Raw genomic sequence first — 17397 nt, 5'->3', positions numbered from 1 at the left:
GAGCAGCACTGGGTGCCCTTCGGGGAGGCTCTGCTGGCCTCAGCCTGCCCTGTCCTATGTGTGCAAGGTGCTCAAGTGCTGTGACCCATCATAAGTTTTTCTCCATAATTTAAGTGGTGGAGAAATTTTAAAGCATTTTGAAGGCATGTAACTGCTTGAGTATCAGTGTCTTTAAGTGTAGTGTCAAATATGGGTCAGTTTGTCAGGGTTTAGAAGTCTGTAAGATTTCTAGACAGACTGGATGTTGGTTTTCACAGTCTCTAAGGCTGGTGGTAGCATGATAGGCAGAGGGAGGGCATCATGGTGTCACCCGAAGGGCTGGGAGTTCAAGTTTGTCTGCCCACCTTTGGATCCATGAAGATTTGGCAAGTCTGACGTTCATATTCTTTTGAGGGTTCTTTACAAGAAACAAGAGTAACACTGATTTCAGCCTGTGACAAGATATACAGAGTTTTCATTTTCTGTTAGTATTTCCAGCTTTCAGATTATAGTTTCCAAGGTCTGTGTTGTTGGCAGTGCAATAAGGGTCACTCTGTTCCACATTAAACATGTGTGTTTTATTGCTAATAACTGATTTGCCAAAGAAGTGTTTGAAAGCTGTGGTCTTATAACTGCAAAGATCTTGGTAATGCTTTTTCCTTTCCTCAACCTAATTTAAAGCTGCTATGCTAGTCTGGTGCATAGTCATTAGGTCTGTGGGAATGCTTCTTTGTATGTAGCCCTTTTTTTTTCTTTCATCAATTGCAACTACTCAGTAGTAGCAGATTCAGCTTCACTGAATTTCTTTCCCAGTTTTATACATTATCCAAATTTGGTTTGTGTCTTTCATTCTATTAGGATTATCAAGGATTTGCTGTAATCTTTTAAAAAGTATTTTGACTGTTGTACTTTCATCCAAATTATGTCTTGACTTGTACTTTTTGCATGCCTCCAGTAAATCTCTCATGTATCATCAAATAGGCTTTTTCAAGTAAGGATCAGTAATACATAAAGAGTTGTATTTTTCAAGTGTTTAAAGGGATCATGGGAACATGTGGATAGATAGATATCTTTTTTGTATCTTGTTCTATTGCTGTAATTCATGTAATGTCCTTTAGGGTCTTCCCAGAATCAGAATTGCAGATTTTTCAGAGTAGAAGGAACCATTTGATTGAAACATAAATCAGAGAAGTCACATATGCTATAAAAGCCATCTTTTCATCAGAAGAAAATAAGATAATAAAGAGAGTTATACTAATGTTCTCTACATCTACCTGGGGAATTGACTGCAAAGTAGTTTGCTCATAACAGAAGAGCCTTTGGAAATAACTCTATAATTTCACATCTTCCAGAGAAGAGATAAAATTTTATGATTATGGATATGTTACCTGTAGCCTAGAAATTCCTACTTTCCATAATAGGGCATCCTGTCCTAACAGGCACAGAAGAAATGGGAAATATTAAAGACAGTAGCAGAAAATGAAGAATAGAAATAAGCTAATATGTACTCATTTTAAGACTTAAAATAGGTTTTGTTTTGTTTTAGAAAAAGGTCTTCTGCATGGTTTCTTCCACTGTTTGCAAGCATAAAGTTAAACATAAGGGTGACGCAAATAATCCTGGTACTAGCTAGAAAAAGTGGGAAATATTTTGAGAAATGTAGCTTGTGTCTTAAGTAAAAATGCTTACATCTAGTTAAAGTGTATATAAGGCCCCAGGCAATTTCCTTAATGGATTTTTTGTGAGGCTGCATGGAAGAAAATCCATCTGTTTAATATAATCCAAAATAAAAATAGACACCTGATGATTAATGAAAGCTACAAGAAAATTTTTCCAGGGATTGTGAAAACATTTTCCTCTTACAGTTAAGTCCATTCTATCTGCCAGATATTATCAAAGAATGGAAGATTTATTTAAATTGCTGAAACTGGAATAAAAGAGAATATTTATACAGAATTTTATAACTATCATAATTGAGGTTCATCATCACAATAGAAACAAATTAATGCTTTTGGGTGTTCTGAAGTCCCAGCTGTGCAGGCTGCAGCTGAGGAAGACTGCATCCAGGGCTTTAGTTGCATACCAAGATGAGTTTCATTTTGCGATGATATTGAGACAGAAGTAGACATCAAGGTGTGTGGGCTTTGGCTGCCTGGGCATTGCCACCAAGAGCCATTGGATTTGTGTGAGGACAACTGCAGCATCTGGCATGCACGACACAGTTTCTAGAGCAGAGTGACATCTTTTTCAAAAGGTAGATCTCCTATCCCACAGCACCTTCAGTGACACTAGAGATAATTTCAATTATCTACATGGCATTCAAGTGTCACTTTAGGTCCTGGGGTTACTCTGCATAGCCTTCCCAGGCCTAACCAGACTTTAGAAAGGCTTCTAGGTACACGTAGGTGACACAGGGTGGAAGATAAGTGATTAAACAAGCAACAGAGGCTGAATAAAGAATAAGGAGAGTAGTCCTTACCCAGTCTCAAAAAATGTTGGTTAGCTGCCAGACAGGTACACAATGACATTAGCATTTAGGCACAAACTCAGCAGTATGTGGTAGAACTGGAGGTAAGAATTTTTAGATTAAACATGATTTTAAACCAAGGGATTAGATTTGCTAGACTATCTTGCTGACTTTAAATTTCATGTGACTATAGCACTTTCTGATTAAGGCTAAAATAATGAATAATATTACAGGCTTTTATGGGGTAAGGGAGGACTTCCCATTTAAGGGAAAATTTCAAATAAAGGAGGAAGACATTGGAATGAAGTGAAGGTAATTGAAAAAGTTGGATTGATGATGCTGAATGAACTGAGGCAATGCTTGCAATTAACTTAATTTTTAAATATGTGTCCTGGGGTGATGTTACGAAGCCGCTTTATTCCTTAACTGTGGGATATGCCCAGCCACTGCCCTGGAGGGATGTCTGCTGAGATAAAAGATTTTGCAATCGCCCAGCAGGACTCCCTGGAAAGGTGACTACTTTGAGTCATGGTGAGGAAAAGTAGACCCACAATCCTTTGGGAGACCCTATGCAGATCATTCTGTAACCCATTGGTCTATCCCAGACCCTCTGTAATCCATTGGTCCCCTTGCTGATCCCCTGTATCCCTATAAAAGAAGACCAGCTCGCCTCTGTAGAGGAGAGAGCTCGTCCCTGGCCTTCCCTTCGCCGGAGGGAACCCACAATAAAGCTACCTTCGTGCGGAACCAGCCATATGGGTCTTCTCGTCTCTCTTTCCGGTCTGGTTTGGCCTGGAGGCTGCCCTGCAGAGCTGAGCTGGAATCACGAGCTGATATCACTAAAGAGCTGACAGCTTCTGCAAGGGCTCCTCTGCCAGCAGCTGAGAGGAAGACACCGGACCTCGGGCAGGCGACTCCTTTCGGGACCATCTCTCCGGACCGGTCACCTCTTCCTGGGTCACAGCCTCGGACCCCACCACCAGCTGTAATACTTAACCGTCCGCTCAATGCCCAAGGACGCTGTGCCTTTAAGACGGACCCGGGGGGCGGGGCCACGAGACTGAGTGCGGGGCAGTTGAACGGCTCAGCCCAACGGCTCCAGGGGCTCGGGAGGGAGCGCGCCGCGAGCACTGTGCTCCTTTTTGTTTTCCTTTGTGTTCCAGCTAGCTGGGAGAAGGTTCTGTTGGTTTTTTTCTTGTTCTTTTTTTCTTCCCTTGCCTCACTGCCTCCCTTCCCTCCTTGCTGGTCCGGGGACCCTGCGGGGGTGGTCCTGGCAGGCCCGCGGGGTGGCCCCGGCTGGTCTGAGCCCGGCTGGCTGTTCTCTCTCCGGGAATTTGTCATATTTTGAGGTTTTTTTTATCCTCTTCTACCCTGTTTTCTTTGCGTGTTAATAAACAGTTTGGTTTCTTTTTCCCACTTTCACTTTTTGTGACCCACTTGTCTTATTGGAGGAAAAGGGGAGGCCCTTTCCTCCTGAAGTTTTGTCTCCAAAACCGAGACAATATGAAGAAACACTGAATAAACCTTACATGAAGAAAAAGGGGAGCAAATTCACTGATTCAGAAGTATAGAAATGCTTCAACTGTTACAAGGACAGAAATCAGTAGAGCACAGGAGATGGTTTGGTTTTTAGCTATTCTGGCTAGAAATGTAATGCTACTTTCTGTTGGCATTATAGCTGCGTATGTGATACATACAAACCATTTAACGTGCATTTTTGGGAAAGACAAGGAAAAAGAAACTTTAGAATTACAACTCCTTTTCATGTTATATATGAACAAAGTGTGCTTGATAGTTTTGCAAAGGACGTCGCCAAAGGCAGTTTTTTTTTCTATAGGCCAGTGAATCATGAATTATTCCACAGCATTAATTCTATTACTCCCAGTGGGTGGCAGTTTTCCCATTTGTAGCAGTTCCAAACATTGTTTTTCCCTTAGTGGCAGAAAAATTGCATGATGAATGTGTTTCATATTAAGTTTTGATTAAACACAGGCATTTGTGATAATTTTATTTGCAATATACTCTCCAAAAAAATTAAATCTTTGTCTTACAAATGGTGTAAAAATAATTGCTTTGCCTCATACTTTAAAGTAAGAATGCATTTTTTGATAATTGAAGTAAGGTTTCTTTGACGGTTTAGTTAGTGTTATGGCATCTTATTAAACATTACTTCTTATTAAAAATGTCTTATTACTCATGGGGCTAAAATAAAATATATGCTCAGATTCTGAGGATTTGTATTGTGTATGAAATCTCTGTTTGGGAACAAGACACATTTCCATAGCTTGAGTTGGCTTTTGACTTAGAAGTTAGGTAAGAAACTCTTGATACCTAAACAGCCTTTTAACCTTGTCTTCTGAGAAAGTGCAAATAATTCTAATTGGCATAACCAGAGATTATCCATGTAAATGGAAGTAATAGATTGGGACAGATAATGAGAAGAAATCAGTTTTAAATTTTTAGGTAATCTGGAGCTGATCCTACAGAAATTAGTCTTTGTAATTATTGAACCATGGAAGCTACACAGAAAAATAATTAGTGGGAAATACTCATTCTCCTCCTTTTATACCAGCTGACATGTGGAGAGTAACTGAAAATCTCCACCCCATGTACTCTGGAAATCACTTACATCAGCATAAGCAATAGATGCATTCTTAGCTGAGTGAATGTCAATGAAGCGTAAGAGAATTTTAAGGTCTGGACCAGCTCTCACTGACTTACGGGCCTAAGTTCCACATACCTCAGTAGTGCAGAATCAGTCAGAAAGGGAAAAAGCCAGAAATGTGACTTAGTTTTACAATTGCTCTTGGAGTTTTGTCTTTCTTCGTCACTGATATAAAATGAAATGTCTTGTACCAGCAATTTATTTTAACCAAGAAAGATCAACCCAGCTCAGCAGGACATTGTGTTTTTCCTTCTAGGCATGCTTATATCATGGTAAATAATTTGTTGTGTTGGATAAGTGTGTGGAACTGTCTTCTCTGAGCCCTCCAAATTGCACAGAAGTGTAACTATGGAAAGCTTTGGTACATTCAGGACAACAAGGTTGCTGCCTAGTGGGATGTTTTTTCAGCATATATGAAATTCTGGTTTATATTACAGGTACAGACACCCATAATTTGGTTTTATATTTTACCGCTACAGAAATGAATAACTACATTATTAAATATTATATTAAATAATTATCTAATTATATTGAGAACTCACAGATGGGTCTGGAAGTTCCTAAATGTGGTGACAAACGTGCCCTATTTCCCATCTCATTATTTGTGCAAAAGATCTAAGAAGGTTTTGCACAAAAGAAGAGTTATGTAACATAATGTGAAAGCCTCAGTATGAGGCATTATTTTCAAGTTCTTTTTATTACATTATTTGATCTTTTCCTTTCATGATAGATACATTAGAATTTTGATGGTCTGTAAAATGCTCAGGATATAATCGTTAACTCATATGCCACTGACCAATGAACTGTTTCTGCTTGTCATTATTTACTAGAAGTGGGTGTAAACTGCAAAACAATGGAACTATCTTTTGCACAGGTGTAATCCATATGGAGACGATTGGGTTATGGTTGTCACATTCGTGTTATTTTTTTCCCATAGAATGCATTTGTTTTGGTGGTGTCTAGAACAGTCCTCTTGTCTTCACTGCAACATATTACTTTCAATATTAGATTAAAATGTAAAGTCTGTTACCCAAATTCTTGCTGCAAATTAATCATGGTACAAGTAAGAACATTGTCTGTCCAACAAATCTGAATAGTTTTTACTTGAGAGAAAAAACCAGACTTACTATGTAGGCTTCTGCTTTAAGCATATATGAAATTTTGTTTTAACCTGAATCATGTTCAATTAAATGATCACTGGAAGAAAAATGTGATATATACTGTAGAGCTGAATGAGCAATGATGTTGAGGAAATGGCAGAGATCTTCGTGTATTTATGGAGGTAGCAGCTAGTATACATCAAATAAAACTGTATCTGTCTCTTTAAAGTCACTGTATTTTAGATGAGAAAATATGATCTGTCATACTGATGGTGGTGCCGCTGACCAGGGCTTTTGCTTTAACTTATGTGAGGAATCTTACGGATAATGTAAAGTGGTTTCTTTCACTGTGTCAGTCAGGGTTTTGGGGCAAGCAAGAGCATGTGAGCCTGCCCAGCAGCAGATGTGGACTCCTGCAACAAAAGCAGTGGGGAACAATTCAACATTAGTGTTTCACTGTATCCCTAGATAAGTTTGCATGTTTCCAGCTGGAGCTCTTTCTCCTACGTATTTTTGCTGCTTTGAGGGATTTTTATTCTTGGGTTTTTATATTGTTTTTTGTTGTTGCTTGTGAGTTTATTGTTTGTTTTGGTTTTGTTTTTTTTTTTTTGGTTTTGTTCTTTCTTTTCCTTGCCCATATTTTGAACGCAAACCATTTAGGCAAATGCTGAAAAATTTCTGGTGAAATTATTCCATATATTTAAAAGGTTTTCTATTTCCTTCTCAGGGAATTCCTGGAATTCCTGGAAATCAAGGAGCAAAAGGACAAAAGGTACTATTAGCTGTTCAAAATATAGTTAAAATCTGTACTATGTATACCCATTCCAAACTAAGGGTTCAGGCTTAGAGAAGAGTTTTCATAGTGGGGATTTGTGACATCAAATCAATGCTGCAAAACAATGGAGATAATTCATGGCATGTTTAAAAATCTCTCATTAGTTTTTATTTCAACTATTCCAGAAGGAATGAATAGTTTAAAAGAAACCATGCTAATTTCATAATACCTTGAGAAACAATCTTAACTAAATCTGCATAATTAAAGAATATATTAAAAAATTGTTAAGTATATGTGCATTAGTCACAGAATTTTTCTCTTTATGTAAAAAATACAGGGTGAAATTGGACCACCAGGTCAACCAGGAGCAAAAGGGTCACCAGGAGATACTGTAAGCTGAAAAATTTTGTTATTATGAACAAATAATTGTGGTGTTGTCCTTCTCTGCTTGTCATAAACAAACATGCAATGGCAAATACAGGAGCAAACTACCATTTTCAGGTTGAAAAGACAAGGCTATGACAAATGTAAGTTTTTAGCTCAGTGACATATTTGCACTGTGGAAATTCTGACTGAAAGCTGTGAACTGTTTTTTTCTGTTACCCTTGCCATTACTTTAAGCCTCTGAATATCTTGACAAGAGGCGAGAGTACATTTTTATAGGTTCTTGGATTTTGCAGGTTGTTAAGAGATTGTATTGTTCAGTTTAATAACTCGTCTGTCTCACGATTTAGCTCTCCCATCTTTTCTTGAGGTCTTTCCCTATGAAAATCTTCATCAGTGAGCTTCCCCTTGACGTCCAGTAGTCAGGCTGGATTTCATCCATTTTGATAGACAAAGGGGTTTCTGATATCACTTTGTAGTGTTAAAATAGAAGTAGTATATATTTATATCTTCAAGGACAAATGCAGAATACTCAGTGGTTCTCTAAATGGGCCTTGATATTAATTCCTCAGTCATCAGTACTGTCACACTGTTAAGACCATCTTAGTACCTACCTTTCCTTGCATGACAGCAATAATCTTTTCAGGCACCATTCTTTCCCACTTTCAGTGACTGCAGGGTTGCTGTGGTGGCTTGTACCTCATTTGGTTGGATGACAGGACCCTTGAAGGAAGAAGATGCCAAGGCTCTCAGTGTGGACCTTATAATCCTCTTTTTGATGAATCTCTTTAACATCCTAGCTAAGGTTACCATCTTCTGGACTGCGTAAGGGCAGACCTGATACCAAAATTAGTTGGGCTTACATCCCACTGCAGTATTCCCTATTCTGAAGAGAATCCTTGTTTGGATGAAGGTTAGCAACATGTATATTTGACCATCTTGGTATGTGCAGTCTTGCATAACTGCATGTCACTGCATGCCAGATTAGCCATCTGAGTATGAAAGTAACTACTAACCTCAGCATCATTTAGATATTGGTGCTGGAGTATGCTACTATGAGGCCTCATAGTATGGCCTCTCCCTCTCCTCTCCTCCCCTCCCCTCTCTTTCCTCTTCTTACAGTTCCTTAATAAAATATATATGATCAATTAAAACTGAAAGAGTTTTTGTTGGAGACAAAAATTGAAATTAGTTTCAGATTTTAAAAATTCTGGGCTACTCTGTCATCCAGAATATTCAGGATTTCCTACATTATAGACTTACCCCTGTCCACACAGCAGCTCTTCCTTTCCTGACTGCCGCAGGCACAATCACTACATTACAGATATCAGAAAGCTTTTTTTGTATAAAGAGAGTACATTGGTTAATTTTCTTTTCATGAATTTAGAGGACTTTTGCAGCCACCTAAAGATCTTCTCTGGAAAAAATAGATTTCCTTGACAACCAGGTATTGCAGTTGTCCAGATCAAATTTGCATGAAACAGTGCCTGAACTGAAAGTTCAAGTGTCCATACACTTAGTTAACGTGTGAACATTTGCTCTCTCACCTGTGCCTCCTAACTATTTTTATTGCCTGTTGCTGGAATTTTTTTCTCCATTTCTTTCTGACCAAAGTTGAACAAAATGCCAGAGGGAAGGCTATATCATCAACTATAATAAGGCCTTGTGGGATTCCAAAGCGTGCATATTTATTTAACTCACCTACCATGTTTTCTTTAAATTTTATTTAGATAAATAACATCTGGTTCATGATACACTTGAAAATAATTTATTCCTCTTTCCTGTCAACTCATTTAATGTATTTTTTTGTCACCTGATAAATTAAATAGGAGATTGATGCATGGAATATTTGAATATGTTATATGCCATTAGGGAATTTAAACCAGAAAAGATAGTGGGATTTTCCTTGTATTAGTCACACTGAATATGTTTGTTCCAGAAAAAACAGATGGAAAGCTTGTGGATGGTCTATTAATAGCTTGGGAAAATTTTTCAGTAACAAGTTCTTCTTTGGTAATGACTATCCCTATTGCATTGCCAACACCAGCAATTTATTAATTTACCTGCCATATAATGTCAGCTCTGGAAAATAGGAGAGTAATGCTACGTTTTATGTCCTTGAATTGTTCTACATTTTTGTTCAGGACATTCTCTTCTAATTTTATATAGTTTTCAGATCATGTTCTCAAGCTTTTCCTATATTGTATCTGAACATTTCATTCTTGCAGTGTGCTGATTTCACTTAGTTGTGTTGGTGTAATTTTTTAAACAAGTTAAATATGGCCTAGTAATGAAAGTGCAAGAAAGGGAACCAGGAAAAATAGGTTTTATTTCTCCTTTTCCTGCAGATGTATACTTGATCTTTAATTATACTAAATGTATTTTCTGATTTTCCTTGTCTGATATGTGTTTGCAGGTCAATGTGGATGTGTACACATAGCTGATTTAATTGAAAGGAAAAAAAGCAGCTATTCTGTACATATAGTATTTCTACTTTGTATAAGATAAAATGAATGAGGGATATTTTTGATGAGCATATGCCACTTCTGTAATCCAAGGACTGATATGGGTTTCACTGGAAATGATCTAGTGAGGTGGCAGAGTGTAGACTCCCAGTGTGTTACGTGATATGAAACACAGGGCTACACTGAGGTGGCAATGTGAAAGGAGCCAGAAATCCCTCAGTCACATTTCTTGTCCCTTCCTGCAATACCTCCCCAAACTTGTGCTCATTTTTCTCTATTGATTAATGTGCTAGCCAGGAGAAAAGAAGAGAAATCTGAGGAGAAGAAAATAGTCATTGCACAAGGTTTTTTGGAAAAGGAAGGTAGTCTTCAAGGAATGCAAAAAAAAGATCACAAAATGAAGAGAGCTGTATTTCAGAAGTGAGGAGGTCAGTAGTTAACATCAGATTTGATTTCAAGCAGCTAAACTGAATTATACCTTACAGCAACATGAAAATTAATAAAACCTTACTTTGCTATATAAATAAAAAGAGGAAAAGGGAAGAAGCAGGCTTAATGTTCAAGTGAGTTAAGACAGCATTAATATAATCAAGATTAGGTGCCAAAACCAAATTATTATTTTCTTAGTCTTCTTGCATCAAAGCTGGTGCTTAACACAGTCCATAAGCAAATGTTTAATGGGAATACACAGTCTCTTAGGTTATGAGTGTAAACAGTCCTCAGAAACTTCAAGCCAGCTGGAGAGGAATTGGTAATTCTATTCCAAAATGATGGAAGAAATGGGTTGAGGTAAACCTTTGTTTACCAAATAATATATTATACTAGATTAACTGCATCATCTTTGATAAGAAGACTGATTTTCTATGTAAGTAAGAACAAGCATATCTACTCTTCAAAGTTCAGGAAATTGTTGGAAATTATTCAATAAAATTTCTAGTCTTGTGTTTGATACAGTTTATTTGTATTTACAGGCCTGTGTCTGTGGCCTAAAGAATAGGTTGCTATATTTATTAATGGAAAGTTTCGGTGACCAGCACTTTCTTATCATAAAGTGAGAAAAAAACCTGAATTAATCTTTGGTTAATATATATTAATCTTTGGTTAATGGTAAAGCACACATTAAATACCAGAAAACTGTCAAAATTCCGAAAACCATGGCTACAGAATTACATCTTGTTTTAGATATTCTGAATCTTTTCTTCTATTGCAGAAACAAAGACACCCTTTTAGTTTTAGAAAATGAAGTTTAATATATTTCTGCAAAGCTGAGTTGTAATCTGTGTAAAAAATATGTGGTTTTGATTACATGTAACTTTTGAGAAAAGTCTGAGATAATGTCATGGGAGTGAACTGTTCCTAATGTAGTACTAAATGGAAGGTGATTGCTTTTATTTGTATAAAAGCAAAGATCAAATAACAATGACAGCAAATTTTGAAAATATTATCAGTTGGAATAACTGGTAACATTTAATTCCTGACAAGTTAGATTTCCAGGCCTTATTTAATTGACTTTTTTTATCATAATGCTTTTATTTTACACTGTGTCTTAAGCACACTCTCATAGCAGATTGTATTTCACAGTATTTATGCAAGTCCAAGTGAAACAATAATAATATATTGTTTTTATTGTTGTGTGCAGTTCTAGAGTAAAAGTGAAGTGAGATGAAGTGGTGAAAAAGACAAATGTTAACACCAGATGTGGAAAATAGGATTAATGGGAATTCCTTCCTGGAAAGTATGATTTCAAAGAAGGATTTCTTTTCTAATGTATACGTGAGACTAGCTTTAAATGGAAATTAAGGAAATCACCCTTTGATGATTTAATACTCTTTAGCTCATATTTTATGTAGGGAACATACAGCTAAACATGCCTTTATGAATACGATTCCATTCAAGGAGTCCAAGGCGTTGTTTTGGCTTTGTACATGTGCTGAAGTGTCATGATCTGAAATGGCAGAAGCTATTGGGTTCTAGAATGAACAGTATAACTTTGAAGGTTTTACAGAAGATGCAAAGGTGTGGCCCCCAAAGTTAACTGCTCCTGATAAATCTCTTAAAATTTGCATAAGGAGTCAAGTCATGGCAACCTTTGAGGGACACACAGTCAGAAAGGGGAAAGACAATGATGAAATGGCTCAAATACTTCTACTGGTTTTGGAAACCTTAAACAGAAACCAAGAAACTTTTGTGTCACTTTCAGTTATAACTAAGGATGGATTACAGACCATGTTGTGAGTTGCAGAATTTTTTCCTCTCAGGAGTATTCCATGACAGCACTGTTCTTTTCCCCTGTATGTTTTTTTTTTTCCATTGCACAGGAGCCCTTCATTAGACCATAGAAGATCTAAATAATTCCCTGTAGTGGATTATTTATTTATTATTTAGTGGAAAATATAGCCTGTATAATAATAAGATGAAAGATGTATTTTCTGTTTATTTCAGAAAAGAAATAGAATAATGATGCTACTAATTCAACTGAGGTCATTATTCCTCTGTTTTAGTACAGAAATGTCTCTGCCTTTTTCATAAATAAATAGGGTTTGATGGGACCAGAAGGCTCACTTGGTCTACCTGGAGCTCCTGGGCCCAAGGTAAGTGTTTGAGTCAATTTGCTTGTGACTTTGATAAATGACTGCTTTGTATGCAGATTTGATCTGGACAATGCCAGGATTCTGCATCTCATTTTTTGGTGTATTGAATATTGGTGAGCAGCTGTATGATTTTCCCTGTGTTACCTTCTATGATAGTTCAGTCTTAAGAGAGGTTAATATAACTTAGTAAATGGTGCCTGTCATCCTGTGAGGTTTTAACAATTGCAGAAGTGATCATGAGGCTTTGTTTCAGCTTTACAGTCCTGGAAAATGTTCTGCAATGCTGGAAACCAGATAATTCTCAGTATACATCTGAACTTCTTTCCCATGTTACATTTATTTATATTTTAATTGTGTTCAGTAATGTTATGTGCTGTTTCTTCCACCCGAGGAGCCAAACTTATTTCAGATGTAACTTTATTGATTGCACTGCAGCTACAGTAAGAACTAATTTCACCAATGTTCTCAATAGCTAAAATAAATGCTATAAATTCTGATTGGTTAGTTTAACCTTTTAATTTAATCCAAAATGAGTTTTGGATTAAATTGTAATTAAGTATTGAATTGTATGTCCTAGAGAATATTTAGAAATATAGAATCCATTTCTCAAACTTTGTATTTCCATTTCAATCCATTTCCCCTCAGACATTATTTTACATCCAAAAGTTCGTATGCATTTATTTAAAGTTGTATACTGACAGTAGCATTTTTTTAAGTGTCAGTGTTTTCTATGGTCAAGAAGATTGAATACCTATGATATGGCTAAAAATTAATTAGCTTTATTTTTGTCTGTGAAAAATGCTTTTGTTTTGTATATTTATCTCACTTAGAGGATAAGCTGATCCTTAAAAGAATTGTTCTTAATAAGCTGATTCTTACAGAAGTCTATCATGAAGTAGTCAATAATTCTTTGATTTAATGAAAATCCTCATACTGAATATATGTCTAATTCTATAGGCTGCAATAAAAGCCAAAACATAAATAAATATTTTGACTTGGACAAATCCTAGGATTCTCAGAGTTTTATTGAATAAGATGATGGAAATGTGAAGTCAGTACACAAACTTGATTGGACAGGTGAGCAGAAGCTGGCAGATCATGTTTTGTCATCAGTATCTCACATTTCCTGAGAGAAAATTAAACCTTCAGGCTACCTGTAATGGAGAAGAACTTTAGCCTTTCAGTCACTAGCTGTGCCTGTTTTTAAGAGTCTGTTTCTCAACAGTGTCTGTTTATGTTTGCTAATCATAAGACAAAACATAATGATGTACCAGCCACACTCCTACATTATTATATAGGGTGATAAAGGCGAACCAGGAATACAGGGGAAACCAGGATCATCAGGAGCCAAGGTAAATATGATTCTGGAAGTATTTTAGTTAAAAAAGGGATTTATTTACTTTTCCATGATTTACTAATTTTCCATTATTTCCCCTGGTTAGATATAAGGCAGTTTGTTTCACAGTAAAACAGTTGTTAACACCACATTGCATCAGAATTCATTTGATGACTTATTCTTACTAATTTATACTAGATTTTAGGCAATGTCAGATGTTCATTAAGTTCAAACCTGCAAACACTGCCATTACTTGAGATACTATTTTTTGTCTAATTTTGAAACATCAACTGTATTAAAAGACAATAAAAATAGATACTGGAATACTGAAGTTAAGAATTAGAATCCCTTTTGTGTCTTCTCTATGTTCACTATCCCTTCAAAAATCCTCCAGACATTTCAATCATGTTCAGTTATAAAATTTCAAAATATCATAGCCAAAGTGTATCATGTTGCCTTGAGAAACATGCAATATGTGTTTTTACACACAGCACATCACTGACTCAGAGCTATTGTATTTCTCAGGGAGAACCAGGAGTACCAGGGGCTCCAGGTGAACCAGGCTACCCAGGCATTCCTGGCACACAGGGATTAAAGGTAAGTATTTTTTCCATTTTTAATTGCATCTTTTTTTGGAAGTGCTTTTCTTATAAGTGATCATTATTAAACAAAATCCTTTCTCTAAATACATTATTATTAGATGACAGTTGGACACATTTAAAGCAATAATATGTCCATCCTGAAAATTTTCTTCTAAAGGATAAAGCCCTTAATGTGAAGGCATTTGTGGTGGGTTGAACTTGGATGAATGCCATGTGCCCACCAAGCTGCTCTATCACTCTCCTCCTCAGCAGGACAGGGAAAGCTGAGAAAATAAGGTAGGAAAAAAAGCTCATGGGTCAAGATAAAGGCAGTTTAATAAAGGAAAAGGAAAGGCCACCTGTGGATGCAAAGTAAAAAAAAAAAAAATTATTCTCTACTTCCTGTCAGCATGTGTTGTCCAGCCAATTTCCAGGAAGCACGGCTTCAGTACACATACAGGTTTGGAAGACAAATGCTGCAATAATGAAACTTCCTCCCTCTCCTCTTTCCTTTAGCTTTCTTTTATTGCTGAGCAGCCATCTTATGGTATGGAATATCCCTTTCAGTTTAAGTCGTCTGTCCTGGCTGTATTGTAGAACCATAGAATGGTTGTGTGGAAAGGACTTTAAAGATCATCTAGTTCCAACCCCCGTGTCGTGGGCAGGGACACCTCCTTCCACTAGACAAGGTGGCTCAAAGCCCCACCCAACCTGGCCTTGGACACTTACAGGGAGGAGGTATCCACAATGTCTCTGAGCAACCTGTGTCAGTGCCTCACCACCCTCAAAATAAAGAATTTCTTCCTAATAACTAATCTAAACCTAGGTTCAGTTTGAAGCCATTCCCTCTTGTCCTGTCATTAGAGACCCTTGTGCAAAGTACCTCTCCAGCTTTCTTCTGAGCCCCCTTTAGATACTGGAAGGCTGCTCTAAGGTCTCCCCAGAGCCTTCTCTTCTCTGGGCTGAACAACCCCAGCTCTCTCAGTCTCTCTTCATGAGAGAGATGCTCCAGCTGTCTAATCATCTTCATGGCCCTCTGCTGGGCTTGATCCAGCAGATCCATGTCCATCTTACGTTTAGGGCCCTGGAGCTGGACACAGGTGGAGTCTCATGAGAGTGGAGTGGAGGGGGAGAATCAAATCCCTTACCCTGCTGGCTACACTGCTTTTGATGCAGCCCAGGATGCAGGTGGCTTTCTGGGCTTGAAGAGCACATTGCCAGGTCATGTTAAATTTCTCATCCATCAACACCCACAAGTCCTTCTCTGCAGGACTGCTCTCAATTCCTTCTCCACCTAGCCTGAATTTGTGTCTCCACCCAAGATCTTGCCTGGCCCTAGCTTACCAGTGAAGGGGGGAATTTGGAGAGAGCCCTGACATTGTGGGGAGCTCTACTCAGCAGTACCCAAAACACTGATATGTTATCAACACCTTTGTAGCCACCATTGCAAAGCACAGCCCTATGAGGGCTGCTATGGAGAAAATGAACTCTTTCTCAGCCAGACCCAATACGGCATTACAGAAATAGAATTAAATCAGGCATTTCACTTTCACAAGAAGAGAAAGGTTGAAGGGTAAAGAGACAGTAAGATAGAAGGGTGGTGTTACAATTAAAGTTTAATGAAAATCCCATGCAGAAGTATTCCAGTACAGTTCATCTTCTGCTCCAGAAGGCACATGTTTCCTGTATGTCCAGTATCATATAGGCCAGCCTCATATAGATGTCTTACATATACTAGAGTACTTCATGTGTCAGTAGACACATATGGACATGCTTTACATTGACTAGAGCATGGAGTCAGTGTCATAATAACAGTTTAATTAGTTTCATTATCACTGTGTATTCAGTTCACTATCTAAGGGTTATGTAAGGCACATGTTACAAGACAATTGCTGCAACTCATACCTTCTGATCAATGAATCAATATGATTATGCAGAAGTGTCTTATTGTTTAAAAATACCCCTGTGTTCACAAATCTCACAACTTCGACATAATACCTTACTTACACATTTCACTTGCTTATCTTAGACTACTTACACATTTTCTCACTTATTTATACTTTTTACAGCGTCTACATAACACAGTACTTATGCACTTTACTTATTTATACATTTTACCTACTTTTGCATACTATTCTACTTACACATTTTACAACTTTTACATAATACAGTACATATACATTTTACAACTGCTATGCATGAGATTTCACATTGCTTGATTGGTTTCTCGATTTTGTCCATAAGCTCCGCATGCACCTTTCTGATAATATGATTGGTTTTAATCTAGTGTGGTACAGTCGTTTTTTTATCTATTCCTTAGCGTCTTGGTATTTAGTTTTTCAGCTTCTTCTTTCCCAGTTTAGCACAGTTTACCTTTCAGTCCCGGATGAATTCCTGAGGGCTCTAACAGGTGGGGTTCCTGATCCAGGCAAGCAGCATCGAGATGATGGCAGCAACAAAACCCGTCCCATGATCAGCAGTCAAGTTAGTCCAGGAAATCCAAACAACAAGTCAGCAAAGGATAGAGAGCAAATATAAGCCTCTTGCACTTCTCCCCTTGAGCCTTCAGACTGGAACTTAAAAACCCTCTTGGGGCTGATGTGCTGCAGCTGAAAGTGGAAAGACCAGGTGAAACCAGTGAGGGTAATTCCAGCCTGGTCCTACTCTGGGGGCTCTGGTAAAAATAGCTAAAAATTGTTTGGCTGGGGCACACTATCACGGTTTAAATACTTTGCAACAAACAATATTCTTTTATGAAAAATGATTTTGTTAAATATATGAAACTTCTCTAAATTTTAAAGTGAAGAAGCCTTTGAAAAGGTCATTCATTTTATATGAAGATGCAAGTTAGCTGGAGTTAAAAGTTGTAAGTATGACAAACTTGAATTATTCAGGAAGAAAAGTGCAGTTTGGGCATCTGACAGTAAAAGTGAAGCCTTTCAGCTATAGATGATTTTAAAACTTGAAACCATTCAAGTACAATAAAAACAAATACAGCTGGCATAAATGTCTTCTTATGTTCTGGGATTTTCAATCAGGAAAATATTTGCTATG

General features: G+C 37.4%; 1 protein-coding gene across 5 annotated transcripts in view; it reads left to right on the top strand.

Annotated features, from left to right (window-relative positions):
• Positions 1 to 17397, top strand: part of COL21A1 (collagen type XXI alpha 1 chain) — a 96638-nt gene that overhangs the window by 67054 nt on the left and 12187 nt on the right. For all 5 annotated transcript variants that reach the window (XM_042016966.1, XM_042016965.1, XM_042016968.1 and 2 more), the window contains 5 exons: positions 6939 to 6983; positions 7324 to 7377; positions 12373 to 12426; positions 13725 to 13778; positions 14288 to 14359. In XM_042016966.1, coding sequence (XP_041872900.1) covers positions 6939 to 6983; positions 7324 to 7377; positions 12373 to 12426; positions 13725 to 13778; positions 14288 to 14359 — 279 coding nt within the window. The remainder of the gene's footprint in view (positions 1 to 6938; positions 6984 to 7323; positions 7378 to 12372; positions 12427 to 13724; positions 13779 to 14287; positions 14360 to 17397) is intronic.

Source organism: Corvus kubaryi, unplaced genomic scaffold (genome assembly GCF_017639235.1).
Source record: "Corvus kubaryi isolate FWS band 111438036 unplaced genomic scaffold, C.kubaryi_AGA036_p1.0 split3-73, whole genome shotgun sequence".
Lineage (NCBI taxonomy): Eukaryota > Metazoa > Chordata > Aves > Passeriformes > Corvidae > Corvus > Corvus kubaryi.
The sequence above is the reverse complement of the archived record's forward strand: the minus strand, read 5'-3'. Positions and strand labels throughout refer to the sequence as shown.